The following is a 16638-nucleotide window of genomic DNA, read 5'->3' as shown; positions in this document are numbered from 1 at the left end:
GAGTATGCGTCATCACTAGGGGACGGTGAGGACCGGAGATGGGGGGAGTTGAGGATGAGGCTTGGTGAGGTAAAGAAAACACTCTGGGACATTTTTAAAGAACTGCCAGAAACTTGGAAAAACTTATTCTTTAACAGTACCTCAGAACTAAACAAAAAAAGCTACACATGTAGCTTTTAATGTATTTTTGTATTTTTAATGTATTTCACTTTTTTTGTACTTTATTTTGTAGATTGCAACACTATTACCAGTAATGCTATTATTATTATTATTATTATTATTATTATTATTATTATTATTATTATTATTAATTGCTATTACCAGTAATGTAAATTGTGGTTATTTAATTTTTTTTCACATACCATTATTCCTCTATTATTGTTTTTATTCAGTGTAATCTGCAGGTATTACTTTATGTTGCGTTCTAGATATTTTGTAATGCTCTTAATTCAAAATAAAGTTTGTTTTGTCGGGGAATAAAAGGTTTGGCAACACTTATTGATTGAGAGAAGATACACAAATGTTGAGCTAAGGTTAAATCGTTGTTGTTACAGAATTAAAGATACAAAATATTTTACTTACAAACAAAATGCATATTGTCATATTGTACGTTATCAGTTTCTGGGACAAACATCCACCTAAAACCTCAAGGGAAGCTTTAAATCAGCTGTGATTTTGTGGTTGAACCACCTGCTGTGCCTTTGGGGAAAAGAAAGCAGCAGAACATTTCAGAACCTGTGATAATGGAAACCAGGCAGTGCACATGTGAAGTCAAGCAGACATGTTTGTGTTTTTGTGGTAGAGGTAATGGATAAAACAGCAACATGTGCTCCAAAAGGCACAAAGTTTAATGTGTTTCAAACGTATTACAACTGAATGTGCCTCATCGTTTCCCACCTTCCCTCTGGGTTTCTCAGGACCACCACCTTCATTGTAAACAACAATATGGGTGTGTGTGTGTGTGTGTTTTTGTGTAACATTTAAAGGCCTATTTTTCCAACAAATTCTACGTTTTGAGGATCCACAAAGCGTAGGCCGTCTTTTGAACTGAATTTAGGTTAAGGTTTTGGGGTCAGACACGTACTGGTAGTGGTTAGGTTTAGGATGAGGGCCAGGCTGGAGAAATGAATGAAAAATCTCCTGGTGAAGACAGAAAAACATTATATGTGAGACTATAAGACAGTCTAGTATTTCTGTCTCCACAGACAAAAATTCCAACACAAACAACTACAAATATCGTCGCCTTCCTAAAACATTGGCGCAAGTAATTTTTTTTGTCCAATTAGTCATTTTGGCAAAAGAAAACGGGGGGGAAAAACACCACCTTTTTTTTCTTCCAAAAGGTGTTTTACGCAGGGGAAAAAAATCACTATTGATAAAAAAAATAGTGATTTCTTACCAAAAAAATTTTTTTATTTGTTTTTGTACAAATAAAAAAATGATGTAGGCCATTATTTTTGACAGGTGCCAACTCTGCAAATCTTACCAGAGCTTATACATATTTTTGATTATTACACATTTTTAAAACTGTGTTTTTTGTGTTTTTGTTTAAAAGAAAACCCAAAACAACATATTTTCTGTCCTGTGCGCACAGCTCCAAATTGCCCAGCCATTCAAAGAACATTTCTGATACCATATTCAAAGACGTGGGAGGTGGAAATGGAAAAAGTGCAAACTTCACAACAAAAAAAACAAAAACGCTTTAAGCTTCAAAGTCTGCTGTTGTCTTGTTTTTTTGTGTTGTCTTGTCAATAAAAACACAAAGTGGGAAAACTCAAAAAGAAAAAGCATTTTGAAAAAGAAAAAAAGGTTTGGAGTTTTACAAAATTATTTAATGTGAGATAACAGCACTGGAAAAACAAACGGTACATTAGTATTATGCCCGTCATATTTTTTCTACCAGAAAATGAAAATAAACGTCGCTGGCAATTGAAAATGTCATGTTAAAATTTTGAAAAGAGTTAACAGTACTGTATATCAATTCGTAACTGTTGATGACATTCATGAGCAAAGATGTCGGGGCGACAGACGCCCAGAACAGGACGTGTGCTGACTTGCCGACTGCCTGCCTGACGCTGGAATGTCTCGTTAAACTTTTCGACTTGCTTCCTCTCCAGCCGTCCATCTCCCCGCTCCATGATGTTTCTCCACCTGCGGCTAGACAGCAAGGCTTCTCTGGATTCCAGCCTTTATGTATTATTTATCATAGCCCTTATAGGTGACAGTAAGTTCAACACAGGCAAGCATTGCACACAACCTGTGGGTTTTGCACGCACCTTTCATAACTAACTTGTACGTTTCCCTGTGACGGATTCAGCCAGGATCGGTCAGCTCTGGTCCATGTCGTCATCAGCATGTAGGTCAAGAGAAGCTTTCTGTTTTGGTTGCTGTCACATAAAGGCAGGTGAGGAGTTCTTCTTGAAGCCTGTCAGGTTTTTTAATTATTATTATTATCATCATCATCATTTGCATGGCAATTATTCTATGAATGTGTGTGTGTGGGAGCTTCATCCCTTGCTGGCTTGTTTTGGCCTCAGGGTTTAATTTTTCCCGATAAACTTCTGTCTCTGTCAGCTTGTTGAAACACACACACACACACACACATGTTTCCGTGGCTATCTTTGTGGGGACTTTCCATTGACTTCCATTCATTTCTAAAGCCTTACCCTAACCCTTACCTTTACCCTAACCCTAACCAAAACTCAATTCACACCTTAGTCCTTAATCTAGCTCCTGACCCAAAAACATTGTTTCCTCTTGTGGGGACCGAAGCCTGGTCCCCACAGTGGGGAAGCCAGTGGGTCCTCATAACGTAGTATGTGTCAGGAAAATGGTTCCTACAAGGTATTACAAACAAACACACGCACACACACACACAAAGTTGTGGTCAAAGGTTTTGGAAGTGACAAACTTTGCAACAGAATTTGTGTTATCCTAAATGCATCACAATATTGCATAGTAAGGTCTATTTGATATTTGAACTATTAGAATAGGCCACTGTAAGAGTATTTAGAGGGGGTTTCAAGTTTTCACGGCGGTCCCCAACCCCCAAAATACTGAGGGACCACTGCAGCTCGAGTTTCTTCCACATCTTTTTCAGCTATCTGAAATCACAGGAAGTGGAAAGGGCCAAGTTTTTCATTTTTTATAAGACAGGTCTTGCTATTATTTCATAATAATGGCACCAATATAAAAGATTCTGGAAAGGAAATAATGAAAATAATAATAATAATAATAATATCTCAGCACTACCAACACATTCTCATAAAAAACGAGGGCAGATGGGTTGGCCTTCCTTATTTCAAACTGATACAAGTTGGAACAAATTTTATTTGTAAAATTACTTAATGATTCATGTGAATGTTTCTGGTTACAGCTAGTGCACTGTAAGACAATGGAAGGTGGTTTAACTTGAAATTGGAGGTTCACCTACTGAAAATGCAAGTAAAGTCAACAAGAAATTTTTTGGGGTTTTAACACAGAATTTGAATTTGATCAAGTGGATTTAACAAGAGAAAGGTTGCACAAACATTATTTGTTTAAGTTCCCACATCTCATTAGCCTTGAATTGCAAGTTGTTTTAAACTTAGTATTGAAATTTAAACCAAATAATTTCTTCAGAATGTGCAAAAAAACTGCCGTCGCCTATAGAGGCGACATTTCCCCTCACTTTATCAAGTTAAAAATGACTACGAATTTTAATTTAGTAATTCTGGATTCAACTTGCATGAACAAAATATCTGATAAATATTAATTATGCTCAGTGTAAAGCTCTTCTTAAATGCGCAGGTCTGACTGCAGGGCTTAGTGTTAACCACTCTATAAAATCAGAAATAGGTACGGCATGGAGTCATGATTGGGTGGATAATTGATGCAACTGATGCAAAGAACTTTGTTTATATTGCCATTTATTGCAGTGGAAATAGTAATGATAATAATAATGACAATAATAATAATAATAATACTAACAGCAAAAACTAAACAAAGAGAAATTGTTCAAAAGAAACAAGGACGGGGGAAAAAGAACAAACCAAAAATGAAATAATCAATAATACTTCAAAACCAAATGTAGTTCAAAAGTCCAAGAGCAACGGGAGAATTGTTCTTTTCCTTTAGATACTCCCTTAGAGTTTATTTTGTTTCCTGTATGGAAAGTGTTGTTTGGTTTTCCTGTGTGGAGAGTGTCTTTCTTTTTCCTACCACCAGGTGGTGTGTGGGTAGCTCGCCATCCTCCGTCAGCAAGCGAGTCGATGAAGGGGGAGAAAAAAAAAACCTGACCGTCGAGTAACGGATTGTCTGAGGAAGTGGATGTTACTTGTTCTCATCAGAAGGTAAACCAGGCATCAACAAAGCCCAACCGCAGATCCTTGAGTTTTAGAGATGAATTCGTTTAGCGATGAGTCGAGTTGGAGATTTGAGATTGTTTTATTAACAACCAACGCCACAACTAACAGTGAGCAGCAGCACAGTGGAAACCCGGAAATACACATGAGGGTCCCAGCTGTTAAAGGGACGGCTTAAAGGGAAGGTGGTTGGGGCGTGGCGGTCACATCAGAGACAAAGTTTCAATGGAACCTAAGCAAATTGTGGATGAAATATGCAATTGCAACAACGTTTGCAAATTCACAACTGATCTAAATTGAATATTTGCCTTAAAAACCCACAAGACGCAGGTCAAAGTAACTTCCATCTCCCTCACGGTGCAATACGAGACACAAAAACCTGCTGCTGCTGAGTACCCTGGCAAATAGTCCCCACTCCTGTGTTTTTCTTCTTCCAACTTTTTTAAGTGTTAACTTAAAACCCCAGTGTACTCATCTCTTGAAGATGTGGTCAAATTATTAAACGCAACTTGCTACTTTAAGTTTACCTTTGACAAACGCATTCTGTTGTCTCGTAGACAGTTTTATTTACTCATTAAAAAAGACAGAAAGTGTTTGTTTTTATTGTCAAACCATTGGTTGTTTTATTCTGGTTAAATGAGGAAAATTCTCCCCTTTTCCGTGGCTTATGCTCCAGGTGGAACCACTGTTATTTCTAGTAGGTCTCTACTACAGCTTGCCTTATTGTGGGCGAGGCAGGCTTTAGTTAAACCGAGAGGAGCAGCAGTCCACACACATCTAATCCAACAGGCATGTGGAGTGGAACCTCCAGATTTACTAAGACTATAGAAAATAATCAGGACTTCTTTTCAAAGTGGGACCGCGGGATCCGTTTCTCAGCCCACGAGGTTTGAATGTGAGGTAAAGAAACAGAGGAGGTGGATTACAGCTGGACAGACCAAACACGAAGAGAAAGTTTAATATAAAGAATTCAAGGGTTAGTGAGATTGGCGCACCAAGAACAAAGGGCGAAGCGGCGCTCGGGTTAAGACAGAACAACACGACTGAACCCTGACCCTTCAGATGAGCGTCAGGTAAACATGGGGAGTGTGTGAAAACCTGCACAAAGACAAATATTCACAGAAGAAGAATACCATCGTTACTTTATCGTCTTTATGAGTTTGAAAGCCGTCGCTTTAAGAGTTCAGTCCCTTATTGTGGGCGAAGCAGGCTTACGTTAAACCGAGAGGAGCTGCATTCCACACAAATCTAATCCAATAGGTATGTGGAGTGGAACAGCACAACTGTTTTTGGTAGAAATTATATTTACAAATGGAAAAATCATAAATTATATGTAGCAGTGTTATAGAAATTGGTCACTGGTGGCAAATAATGTCCATATTGTTCATCACTCTCTGAAGAGCTAAGTACAGTGGGCCGTTCCAGACAGACAAACTTTGACGTTGATTGAAGAAGTGCAGAAAATTATAGATTTAAATGCTCTAAAATCCAAATAGACATCGACAGAAGTGAAAAACTACCATTCAGATAGTAAAAAGGACAAAGACTCGACCAATAATCAGCTCCAGAGTGATCTAAGAACGCAGTGTCAGAAAAACAGTTTTAGTCTCAATGTTTCTAATAAAGTTTGACTTCTTGTCAAGAATGCTTTGGAGCAGTGATAAACTTGAGTTGTGTCGGTATGACGATGGCACTGTTGACATTCAGATCCACTTTCTGTCATATGAAATTTAGAGGAAATACATTGAAGTTTGTGGTTCAAATGGGAGAAGATATGTGGGGAAAAAAATCTCAGAGATATGAATACATTTCCAGGGTTAGAGCCATTTTGTTACATAGAAGATATGTGATTTTAGTCACTAGACAGGAATGAAAGATTTTTAACATCAAACTCCTGAGTCCTCGAAGTGAAAGAAATTTTAAAAATATGCACATCTGCCTGCTATTGCCCTTTCTTTTTGCAAGCAAGAGCTTGTGAATCGACCATCAGTGGCCCCCTCTCATTCTTTAGAAGGAGAAGTCAACAAAATTAAACTGCGAGGCGTGGCGGACTAAATGCTCCTGTAACAAAAAGCCTTTTGCTCTGGGCTCGTTTCAAAGTTTGACTCTGGCTAAAGAAGAGCAGGTGAGTAACTAGAGTGTTTCAAAACCATGAGAACAAACTCAAACCTAAAAAACAAGTCAAGAGTGGACAATGTGTGTATTCACCCCAATACCTGAAGTGTATATTCCCCTCCTGTGTCCACATCTCCTCTGTATGGTACGGCACTGTTTCAACTTTTAAGGCTTAAGGTCCGATTGTACGGTCAAAGCCGCCTACCCCTCCTGCTTTATTCACAGCAACATTTACCCAGACAGATCAAATGAATTATTCTGACAGTCTGCCAAAGGCTGCGGCGTGCGCTCGTATGCGTGTAGCCGCAGGCTCCAGCTTCAGACCTATAGATGAATTATGATAATTGACTGATCTGCATTCACCTAGTGTAACGTAACCTCTGGAGGGAGAAAAGGGGAACTGCGTGGGAGGGTTGGAAAGGTGGAAAGCATGTAAAGAGAAAACTAAGTAGGGAGGGAAAGGAAAGGAAAGATCTCACACAGAAAGAAGAGGTTTACAAAAACAAGGCGGACGGTGTGGTTCTAAAGAAAGGAAACAATAAAAAGAAAAAGAGAGTGATTATATTTCCGCCGGGACAGTCTGGGAGGTGAAAGAAGAAGAGGGGCGAGATCAACGAGGGAGGCGAATGAAAGGGCGCAGGAGAGGATGGAGAGGCATTCCTGGCTGCTGGCATAAAAGCGGCGAGGAAGAGGAAAAGCAGCTAATCTGAAATCCAGATGCCTTGGGGACCAGCAGAGGGTCAAGCCAATCCGCGCAAACAGATCGCTCCATCCCCTCCATCCACTCTCTCCTCGCAGATCAACAGGACGAGGACAATCAGCTGGATACTTGTTAATGTTGGTGTCTCTAGTAAAACTTTGTCCGTCTCAAGGAGTTTGTTGTTTTCTCTCCTGAGTTTGTTTTCCATCTCCTGGAGGAATTCCCAGGTGAGTCCAATGTGAACTTTAGAATGAGACCCTTTAAAGGCTCCCAGATGTAGGGGCCAGCTTTAAAGATGTTGTTTTCTGGCACTCTTCCTTGCATTTGCCATCTAAATTTCTATATAATTTACAATAGGGACCTCAGTTATATACTGTAGATTCAGAATAATGTCTGTTATCATTTAGCTGCATTAAAGAGCTTTTACTGACTGAAAGTAAAGTATTTGCAAAAGTGATGTATATCACTTTCTAACAATGCAAAAATACAAAATCTTACCAAGTATTTTAGTCTAGTTTCTAGTACAAATATCTTAGCACACATGAAATACAACATAACTAACTTGCAAACAACTTTTCTGCAAGATTTTGCTTGCTTTACTAAAATCCTTCTTAATATTTATTTGAAAAATTCTGCTAGATTTTTTTTCACCCATAACATGGAGAAAATTTATTTGTATAAGTGAAGAAATTTGCCAGTGCAACTAAAAAAAAAAAAAAAAATCAATATTAGGGGATTATTTACAAGTTCCTATATCTTGCTGAAAACTTACTTGCGAATAAGTTTGGTCTTATTCCAAGTGCGCTAAGATATTTGCAGTTGAAACTAGACCAAATATAAGATGATGTGTTTTTGCAGTGTACTCAATCAATCATGCTGTCTTTCATCTATTAACATAATCAGACAGCAGTAGCATTAGAGTGCGACCATTAAACTAGTTGAAAAACATGCCGACAAACCATTGCATGCCATCTAAAATCTCATTTCTACTAAGACAAAGCAGGAAAAACATAAAGCTGTGAGGCTCTGTACTCTGACCCAGACTGTTTCAGGAGGTTCTTCCAGTCATGTTGTTGCCTGTGAACACTACGGGCAAAAAAAGACGCTCTGCATAAATACAGCATTTAAAATTTAATAGACACTCTGCTATGTTTTAATGACTTTTAAAGAGGGCCAACCTTTCCTAATAACAAGCAGCAGGTAGTGGATGCTTACAAAGAATGGTTGAATTTGTGCTCTAATGAATGGGGATAATTGCAAATGAAGCTAAAGCACAAACAGTTGAAAGTTAGCTTGATAGTTTGTTGGCTTTTTGAGGTATTTACAACTAATGCCTGGAAGGAAAATTCAAAAGCAATCCAATCCTTTAAAGAAATGAACTACAAAAAGTTCCTTATTCTGTGTGCCAAGTGCCAATCTATAAAGCCACTTGGAAAAGAGAAACAATGGAAATGCATGTGCAGCATATGATATTGTCAAGTTTCATGGAAAACATGTGGATTTCATACTGCGGTCCTCTTAAGACATGTGTTATCTTGAGAAGAGCAGCTTGGATTTGGCTGACCGTCAGCCAAATCCATCTTTATTTAAAGATGTGCTGGCTTTTTTCCAACATTCTTTAACGAATCCAGCGGGTTTTCAGATCCATTCTGGTTTTTTTATCAACTGAAACTAGAAGATCATTGGCTGGAGCTCGACGTTAAGCAAGCTAGTAGACCCTTCTAAGCAACCATTTTGTTCCCACAAACAAGCTTTGGGTACGTTTCTAGTTGGATAGTCTCATCAGAGTTGGTAGAATTTATTCAAATCGAATGTTTCCGGTGAGGAACTCAACTTTCAGATCAACAGGATTGAGGTATTAGCCGTCCTACAAGTTTAATGTCAATCTGCTTCATCAATTTCAAAAATACTTTCGATGTGTGATTGAGATTATTGTCCTGTTGGAACACCAGCTGTGAATAAGTTTTAGCCATCCAGTTGTTGAAGTTAAATAATTTGTAGACAGGCCTTTATTTTCAGTACTCCATCCATTTGAGCAAGTGGCAGCAAAAACCGATTGTCAGATTATGCTACCACCACCATGCCTTTAAATTGGTACAGTGGTCTTAAGTTTCTTGAGTTGGAAGACTTCACCATGACTCCTTTAAGCAGACCTCTTGTCATTGTGCCCAAACATTTCTCCAGAAGGGGGTGCTCTTCTGGGCTTGTCCATGTGGGAGGAAACATTTTTCAGACAAGTTTGAAGGTTTTTATTTTGAATCATGGAGGTTTCTCTTGGTCAGCACCTCTCAATGCATGGCAATGTAAAATTTGCTTCTCTGTGGACTGATGTCAGTCGATCATTCACTTGAGCCTTTCGTTTAATTGTATAATATTGCTAAAACTATGACATCACTGAACACGTCTCTGAACCCTGATTTGGCAGACTGACAGATTCCAGGCCATGATCAGATTAAAATAACATATTTCACCAATAATACCATCTTTCCATTGTTTGTGATTCTAATACCACTGTAACATTTTATAAACCATGATCAAATCAAAATAAAACACCCTGCTGATAAATCATGTTTTTTTTTTTGAGTCATATAACTGCATGTCTTTCTGGTAGTAGTTCCTTCTACAGTCATTAGCTGTCAGAGTGGGTGAGAAATCATAACCTGACTGATATAAAAGCAACATATTTTTCATGCAAAATGACAAAAGGCAGGCAACCAGTAGCACAAAAGTATACAATAGAAATGTGGCCAAATAGGTCACTATTTGGCAAAAAAAAAAAAAGGTAGAAAAAGTGCAACTTTACAAATGGAAAGATAAATTATAATGGGTGTACAGATAAAGAGTTCTGCTTCAATCAACGCTCAAGCTGTGAATCAAACTATTCATGGTCAATTTATGAACATACAGTATATGCTATAGTCAGCCTTATACTGTATTTCTAAAGATGATCCACTGAAAAGCACCCTATAGAAAGATGTAAAGAAAAAAAATGACTTATTACAGCTGTACTGACAGTAACACACTGTGCCAGACAGACAGCATATGATTTTGATACACAGGATGTCAGGCTGGTTTGTGCTCCTCCCCTATAAGGAGTACACCACTTTCATCTCTGCCAGACACATGTGATTTTTATGGTTCAACAAGTCTTATTCCTATTTCCTTGGATCTCTTCTCCTGTTTTCATTTGTCCTTGTCTTTTTCCATTGTTTTCTCCTTTCTTCTACCCAGATTTCTATCTTTACATCTTCTTGTTTCCTCCTTTTTGGGGTGCAATCCTCCTTATTTATCTGCTTATTTCCAAAATATGAAAAATTTACCCCATACTGGCTTTTCTTAAAAAATGTTTCAAGATGAGAAAGACATTAGTTGCTGTAGGGAACAGAGATGAGAGGAATTCACTTTTTGTACTTGACCTCTGCCCCCTGACTTCATGTGAATGATACGTTCCTCACAGATAGAACCCCAGTTCTCTTCCATCGTGTGACGGTGTGATATTGTGTGTTTCAGTGGAAAAGCAACATGGCTAATGACACAAATTGAAAACACAGATCTCAACCCTACTCTCTTGCTCCATCTGGGATATGCATCAGCCAGATCTCATGTAAAATACCAAAACAGGACAAAGATGCTGGCTGAGATATAGATTTGACAAAGTTGAATAATAAAATCACAATTTTAACTACCTGCTTATTTTGCTTAAAAGTTTTGACAACAAATTTTGATAAAGAAATTTGTAAGTCCAATTTGCTAAAGTCAGTAATCACAAATTGGGTCAATTCTTCCTGTGGTCAATTTGTACTTTAATTTCATACTGAACCATTGACTTCTTGTATGCATGGTTGTTCCCACAGTCAGTAAACACGCTGAACTATTCATAAAGCTGAGAGTGTGTGTGTAGTGCTGTAACGTGACTGTGTTAGCTTGTGATGGACTGTCCACCTGTAGCTACATCCACTTCCCACTCCAGAAAAAGCAGATAGAGATCATGGATGGGATATAGCAGCAAGCATCGCTGACCTACACATGGCTTAATGCGTTTATCAGGTCAGGAAACCCGAGTGGCATGTGGCTTCGTGATGGAGAGAGACAAGAGCGCGGAAGTCAAATCCAAAGAGGAGGATTATCAATCTGCTGTCGGAATGATAATAACATGACAATCCGACCCTTTCACACACTTTACTGTTTCTTTCTCTCTCTCTAATATGCACAAAAACACACACAGCTGCTAGGTGAATTATCCTCCCTGTGTGGATGGAACACAGACTGAAGTGGAAACCAGAAACCCCCAAACTGGCCTCTAATGACTTGAGAAATGCGTTTGTAACTTGTTAACATTTCTCTTCCTGCCTCTTCAGCAGATCAGTGTGAGAAAGAATTTGTGTGGGTGTGTGAGAGTTGCTGTATGTAAATAGTACGTTATTCACCCCTCAAATCACATTACTGATATTATTTCAGTAAACGTTTTGCTGTCTCTAAACTTGATGTCCCATTCATACATGTTTCATTAGTTTTGTGGTGTTTACCTTGCTTTAGATTTAGAGGCAGTAGTTCAAAAGTTCAGATTTCTTTTTCTTTCTTTTTTTTTTTACTCTTTGTCAAGTCAACAAATAAATATTGATCTTAAAATCGAAACTCAAGATGGTCCAGAGATAAAAAGAGAAGAAAAATAATGGAATAATCTTACCAGGATCCCACACTTAATTAACATCAGGATCCAAACAAATTCACCAGTGAATCTGGTAACTCCATGTCAAGTCTTCATCGACTGTTTGGGTGTAAAAGGCCGACAGCTCCATTCCAGCTATGCACTGCCAGCACTTTTATAACAGCGTCCCCAGTGGCTGGATGAATGAACAGGTTATAGGTTTGGAAAAGTTGGCTAAATTTTTCTTGCTTATTTTCTTTCCTTGTGTCTGAAGAGTCTCTGAACTGGTCAAGATTAGAAATTGAGAATTTAATCCAGAGTAGAGACAGTTGATGGGCTGATTGTGTGCTGACAGAAAAAGATGTATTGCTGCTCTTTAATATGATTATGTTGGACAAACAGAAGATTAGTTCTTTGTCATCCCCCAATGAGAAAACGCGTACCCAATGACAGGCAGACACGTATTCGACGCTTTCTGAGCGGCTCTGTCAGCCTGGAGGGAAAAGAGTTTGATAATGTAATCCCAAGCTTGGGGATTTTTCTCACAACTCTCATATTTTTCCTCAGACTCGCTAATGTCCCGTCTCTCTTCCCCCCATCTCTTTCATTTCCAAATCTAATCTCCAGCAAAGGGAAACGTTTATGAATGCGTGGAGGTTTGCATCACATTAGGATAATTTCTCTCTTTCATCGGGAGGAATCAAAGCTAAAAATGACAACTGAATCCAAGACGAGGAACGTGTTCATCCTCATCCTGAAACCTCTGTGAGAAGATCAAAGACTTAATATGACTGTAAGCGGCACACAAAAACTGTACGGCCAATTTATTCAGGTAGAGATGTACAGCAGCGCCTGGCAAAGGCAAGGACGGACATTTTTGACGTTCAGTCACGTCATGAACTCAAAGGTTTAAATATTTTGTGTTGTGTGTTTCTGCATTTTGCTTCGAGTCTGTTGGGTTAGTTCTCTGCAAATCTGAAGGTTTTGCTAATTCAGATTGGACAGAGTGCATATGTGAACATCAGTTTTCAAGCCTTACCACGGGTTTTCAATTGGATTTAGTTTTGGACTTTGACTGGGCCATTCTAACAATAAAAAAAACTTAGTCTGTATCTTAAGGATATCAAGTCTCATGCAGCCTATCTTGTCCTACATTTGGCTCCTTTTGCCTCCGACCAACTTCCCCGTCTCTGCTTAAGAAAAGCATCCCGCAGTATGATTCTACTGCTACCATGTTATATTGTGTGATGTTTAGTTTTTGAGCACATTTGGCATTTTGCATGCAGGACGGTGAGAGTGATAGAGATGATTTATATTATGGAAGTGGAGATGGACGTACGGAACCACATTATGGATATGGGAGTGGAAGGAAAGGGTCCTGTCGAGGACGACACCCAGAATTTAGGGGAGGTAAGCATGGAGATAAATGGGAGGAGAAAAACCATCGGAAAGGATGTTTTAGTGCCAACAAGAACGAGATTTTTTTTTTCTCCAATAAGCTGAAGAAAATGATTAGAAAACCAGTGATTGAGCTCATGGAGACAATCGGAGAGGGTGGAGTTGTGGCGTCGGGTTTGGTGGACAGGGGGACCTGGGGGTCATCCAGAAATGGATTTACAAACGACATGACCCAACGGGAGGGAGGTAGATAGTAAAACGTAGAGCCCCAAGGACTGAGCCGTGGGGAACACCAGCTCTAACGAAGGATGACGGACTGAAAAGATGTTGAATGAACTGAAATATTGAATGTATTGCTTCTCCTCTGCTTTCCCCACCATTACAACCGGTGTTCCCCAAGGATCAGTCCTCGGGCCCTTATGTTTAGAGGTACTTTCTGATGAAGAGTCTTCTTAGGATTACAAAGCATTAACATGTTTACTATTGACATTTCTTAAAGTATCAATTATTCCCAATAGACACTGGTTTATAATTGTTGCGCCCAGATTAAATGCATGAACGCATTTTTGTCGACATTAGTCTGTGTAATCACCGCTCTTTGCAGGTATGTTGACATTGGGAGGACTCTGACAGACCTCCAGTCATGGGGCTTCTTTTCTGCACCAAATCACTCTGCAGGCTGGCTGCAGCGTGGTTCCCCCTGTTCTTCTCATCACTCCTACTGCATACGGTAAATCATTATTGCAGACGCTGTTGATTTATTGTGGATGGGAGCAGTTAAAGTTACAATGTCAGGAGAGGTGAATAACCACTAGCTTTCTTATAAAGAGCAATGCAGGTGGTTTTACTTTCCGGCAATTGTGGAAAAGTTTAACATTTTCTACTGAAATATTAAATCTGAGGTGGATAGTTTAAATAATTTCTCTAAAAACATGTCCTCTCTTAATTTTTTCCTCTTTCTTTTAACCTTCATTGTCCTTCACGTGTCCCGTAGCTGGTCCACGGTGTTCCATCCTGCCCGCGGAGCTGCAGCTGCCCAGGCACTAAGGAGGTCCACTGCACCTTCAGACACCTCGCCACCATTCCCAAGGCCTTCCCTAAAACCACAGAGAGGCTCAACCTGGGGTAAGACTCAGCCAGGAGTTCGTTCAAAACTGGAGGCATCTAGTCACTATGGGGGATGGAAACTCTCCCCCTCATCAGGATGCTACAAGGAACAGAGTGGAATTAAAATGTTTTCGTTAGACAACAAACAATCAAGCACTTACGGAAACAGTTCTGTTTTTGAGACATTTTATCTTTGTCTTGGAACGCTGGAGACAAGTCCTTTGTGGTCCAAAGTGGAATCTGAGGAAGGATTCACTCAACTAGCAACAGCTATAGTGACAAAAAGCACCAAGAGATTAACTGGGGAGGAAATCAGCTGGAGCCTTATTAGTGTACATAGTTAGATAAAATCTGATTTCAGATTGAAGCATTAGGACTTAACAGAGTGGCTTGCAAAAGTATTAATTCAGAAATTTTTCTGCATTTTGTTGCATCGAAACCATAAACAGAGTAATTTGGGGGGTAATTTAATGTGACAGACCAACACAAGATACAGCGGACCCAGGTACTTGTTGGGGGTTAGGAACCCAAAATACATTTTCTAGTAATTGAGACCTCCTCTAAAAATGTTTTACGACTACCTAGTTTAATATTTTAAGACATCAAGTATACCTTAATATACATTAACACACAGTGGAAACCATCTTGGCTGAGGAATCAGCCAATCAGCAACAAGAAAAATAAATGGCGCTTCTGAAAAAGGAACCAATAGTGTCAAGTATCACTGCACCTAGAAATCTCCAATTTCCTCCAATTTTCTTTCGAGTATTTGACCTGTGCCCTGCAGCAGAGTCAGCGATTATGCTAATTCTTTCCTGGATAATTTGGACTTACGTTTGATGTGGAAAAATTACAATTACGTCACACCTGCTAGTTGTATTGCTATATGTTTATTCTAAGTTCCTGTATATTCCCACCAAGTTAAAATGATTTGGGTTACATGCACAAGGTTGGACGTTGTTTTTCACAGTTGCATGGGAACCAGTCTGTTTCCCATGCTTTGGATCCCTTATCCCTTTTGTGTAAAAACTCAGGTGTTGTCTCTGCCTGGCAGAGCTTTCCGTTCAGACTTCCTTCATTATCGACTGTCCTGTGAGCTCACTGAATTGTGCAAAACTCAGTTTTTTCCACGACACGTTCAACAACAACAAAAATCTAAATACTAAACCCCAAATTGGGATGAAAAACAATTACTACTTTTGTACAACTGATGTTAAAATCTTTGTTGCTCTGACTTCATAATTTCTGTGCTTGAATAACTTTTGGCGCCAGTGGTGATATTGTGCTAATAAATGCTAATGCCAACATTTCGGCATATGTTGAGCCAGTTCATCCCAGCAAGAACTAGTTCTTAACTCAGATCAGCCGGGTTAAAAGGAACTGATTTGTGTTTGCAGTTGACCACTTGAATATTCTGAATTAGGTCTGCAGCTCCAGCTTGAACTGGTTCTCGTTCATTTATCATAATGTGTCTAAAGTGAAAATGAAAGGTTTGATGAAAATGAATAGGCTATGATGCCATTCAATAACAAGCGAATGGATTCAGGGGTGGAAATTAAAAATTTTCTCCATCAGCCACAGTGGCTGGTAGAGGAATATTTTTTACCGGCCACTCAGACATTTCACCAGCCACTGTTTTTTTCTTTCGATTACAAACCCCACAAGTACAAGCAAATTATAGAAAATGTATGATTTATTCTTGACTCTATGAAAACCAATTTACTGACAATAAGTTCACCATACAGATGTACAGAATAATAAAACATAAAGCATGGACACCTTCCCAGGGTTGTAGTGCAATAAGTTAATTTGAAGTAATTACTAACGTCAAACTTTAACTACACAATCCTAACATTCTTACAATCACATGTTGAACATTTCCACATTTTGGCAACAACTCTCCCTGATAGGATTTATTAAACATGTGTCTAGTCATTTTTAAATTGTATCAATAGCTGTTTTCTAACTGTTTTATTTGTTTTCCCTTACTTATTACGTTTTCTATTGAAATGAACAATTATCACTAAAATATCTCAGAACGTGTTCATTATTAATTCCACTTGCCATCATCATCATCATCATTCTTGTGTTACTCCAGAGTTTTTCTGACTACCTGGAGCTCAGCTTCCCCCTCACACACATCTGCCTTCCTGCCTGCACGAAACTTTTTCCTCATGAACATTTTCACGCAGCAGCAGCTAACCTGAACTCTTCCTCAATCTGTCCCTGGTCACGTCTCTCTCATCATCCGCTAATTCTCTCTCCTTGTCCGCTACTGAATCTCCTCCAACGGTCAAAGTTAGTGTGGTAATTAACATATCGGTTAG

The 16638-nt window shown here is 39.0% G+C and overlaps 1 protein-coding gene across 2 annotated transcripts in view; it reads left to right on the top strand.

Moving 5' to 3' along the window:
• Positions 1-21: 21 nt before the first annotated feature.
• LOC114138988 (matrix-remodeling-associated protein 5) overlaps positions 22-16638 on the top strand; it is a 33639-nt gene continuing 17022 nt past the window's right edge. Inside the window, exons 1-5 of one of the 2 annotated variants that reach the window (XM_028008571.1) lie at positions 22-69; positions 2118-2224; positions 2322-2404; positions 13809-13934; positions 14199-14329. In XM_028008571.1, coding sequence (XP_027864372.1) covers positions 13848-13934; positions 14199-14329 — 218 coding nt within the window. In that variant the 5' untranslated portion in view covers positions 22-69; positions 2118-2224; positions 2322-2404; positions 13809-13847. Of the gene's footprint in view, positions 70-2117; positions 2225-2321; positions 2405-5024; positions 7386-13808; positions 13935-14198; positions 14330-16638 lie in introns of those variants that run through there. The other variant, XM_028008572.1, reaches the window with a different exon arrangement.

Source organism: Xiphophorus couchianus, chromosome 23 (genome assembly GCF_001444195.1).
Source record: "Xiphophorus couchianus chromosome 23, X_couchianus-1.0, whole genome shotgun sequence".
Classification (NCBI taxonomy): domain Eukaryota; kingdom Metazoa; phylum Chordata; class Actinopteri; order Cyprinodontiformes; family Poeciliidae; genus Xiphophorus; species Xiphophorus couchianus.
Note: the sequence above shows the minus strand (reverse complement) of the source record. Positions and strands in the feature narration are given on the sequence as shown.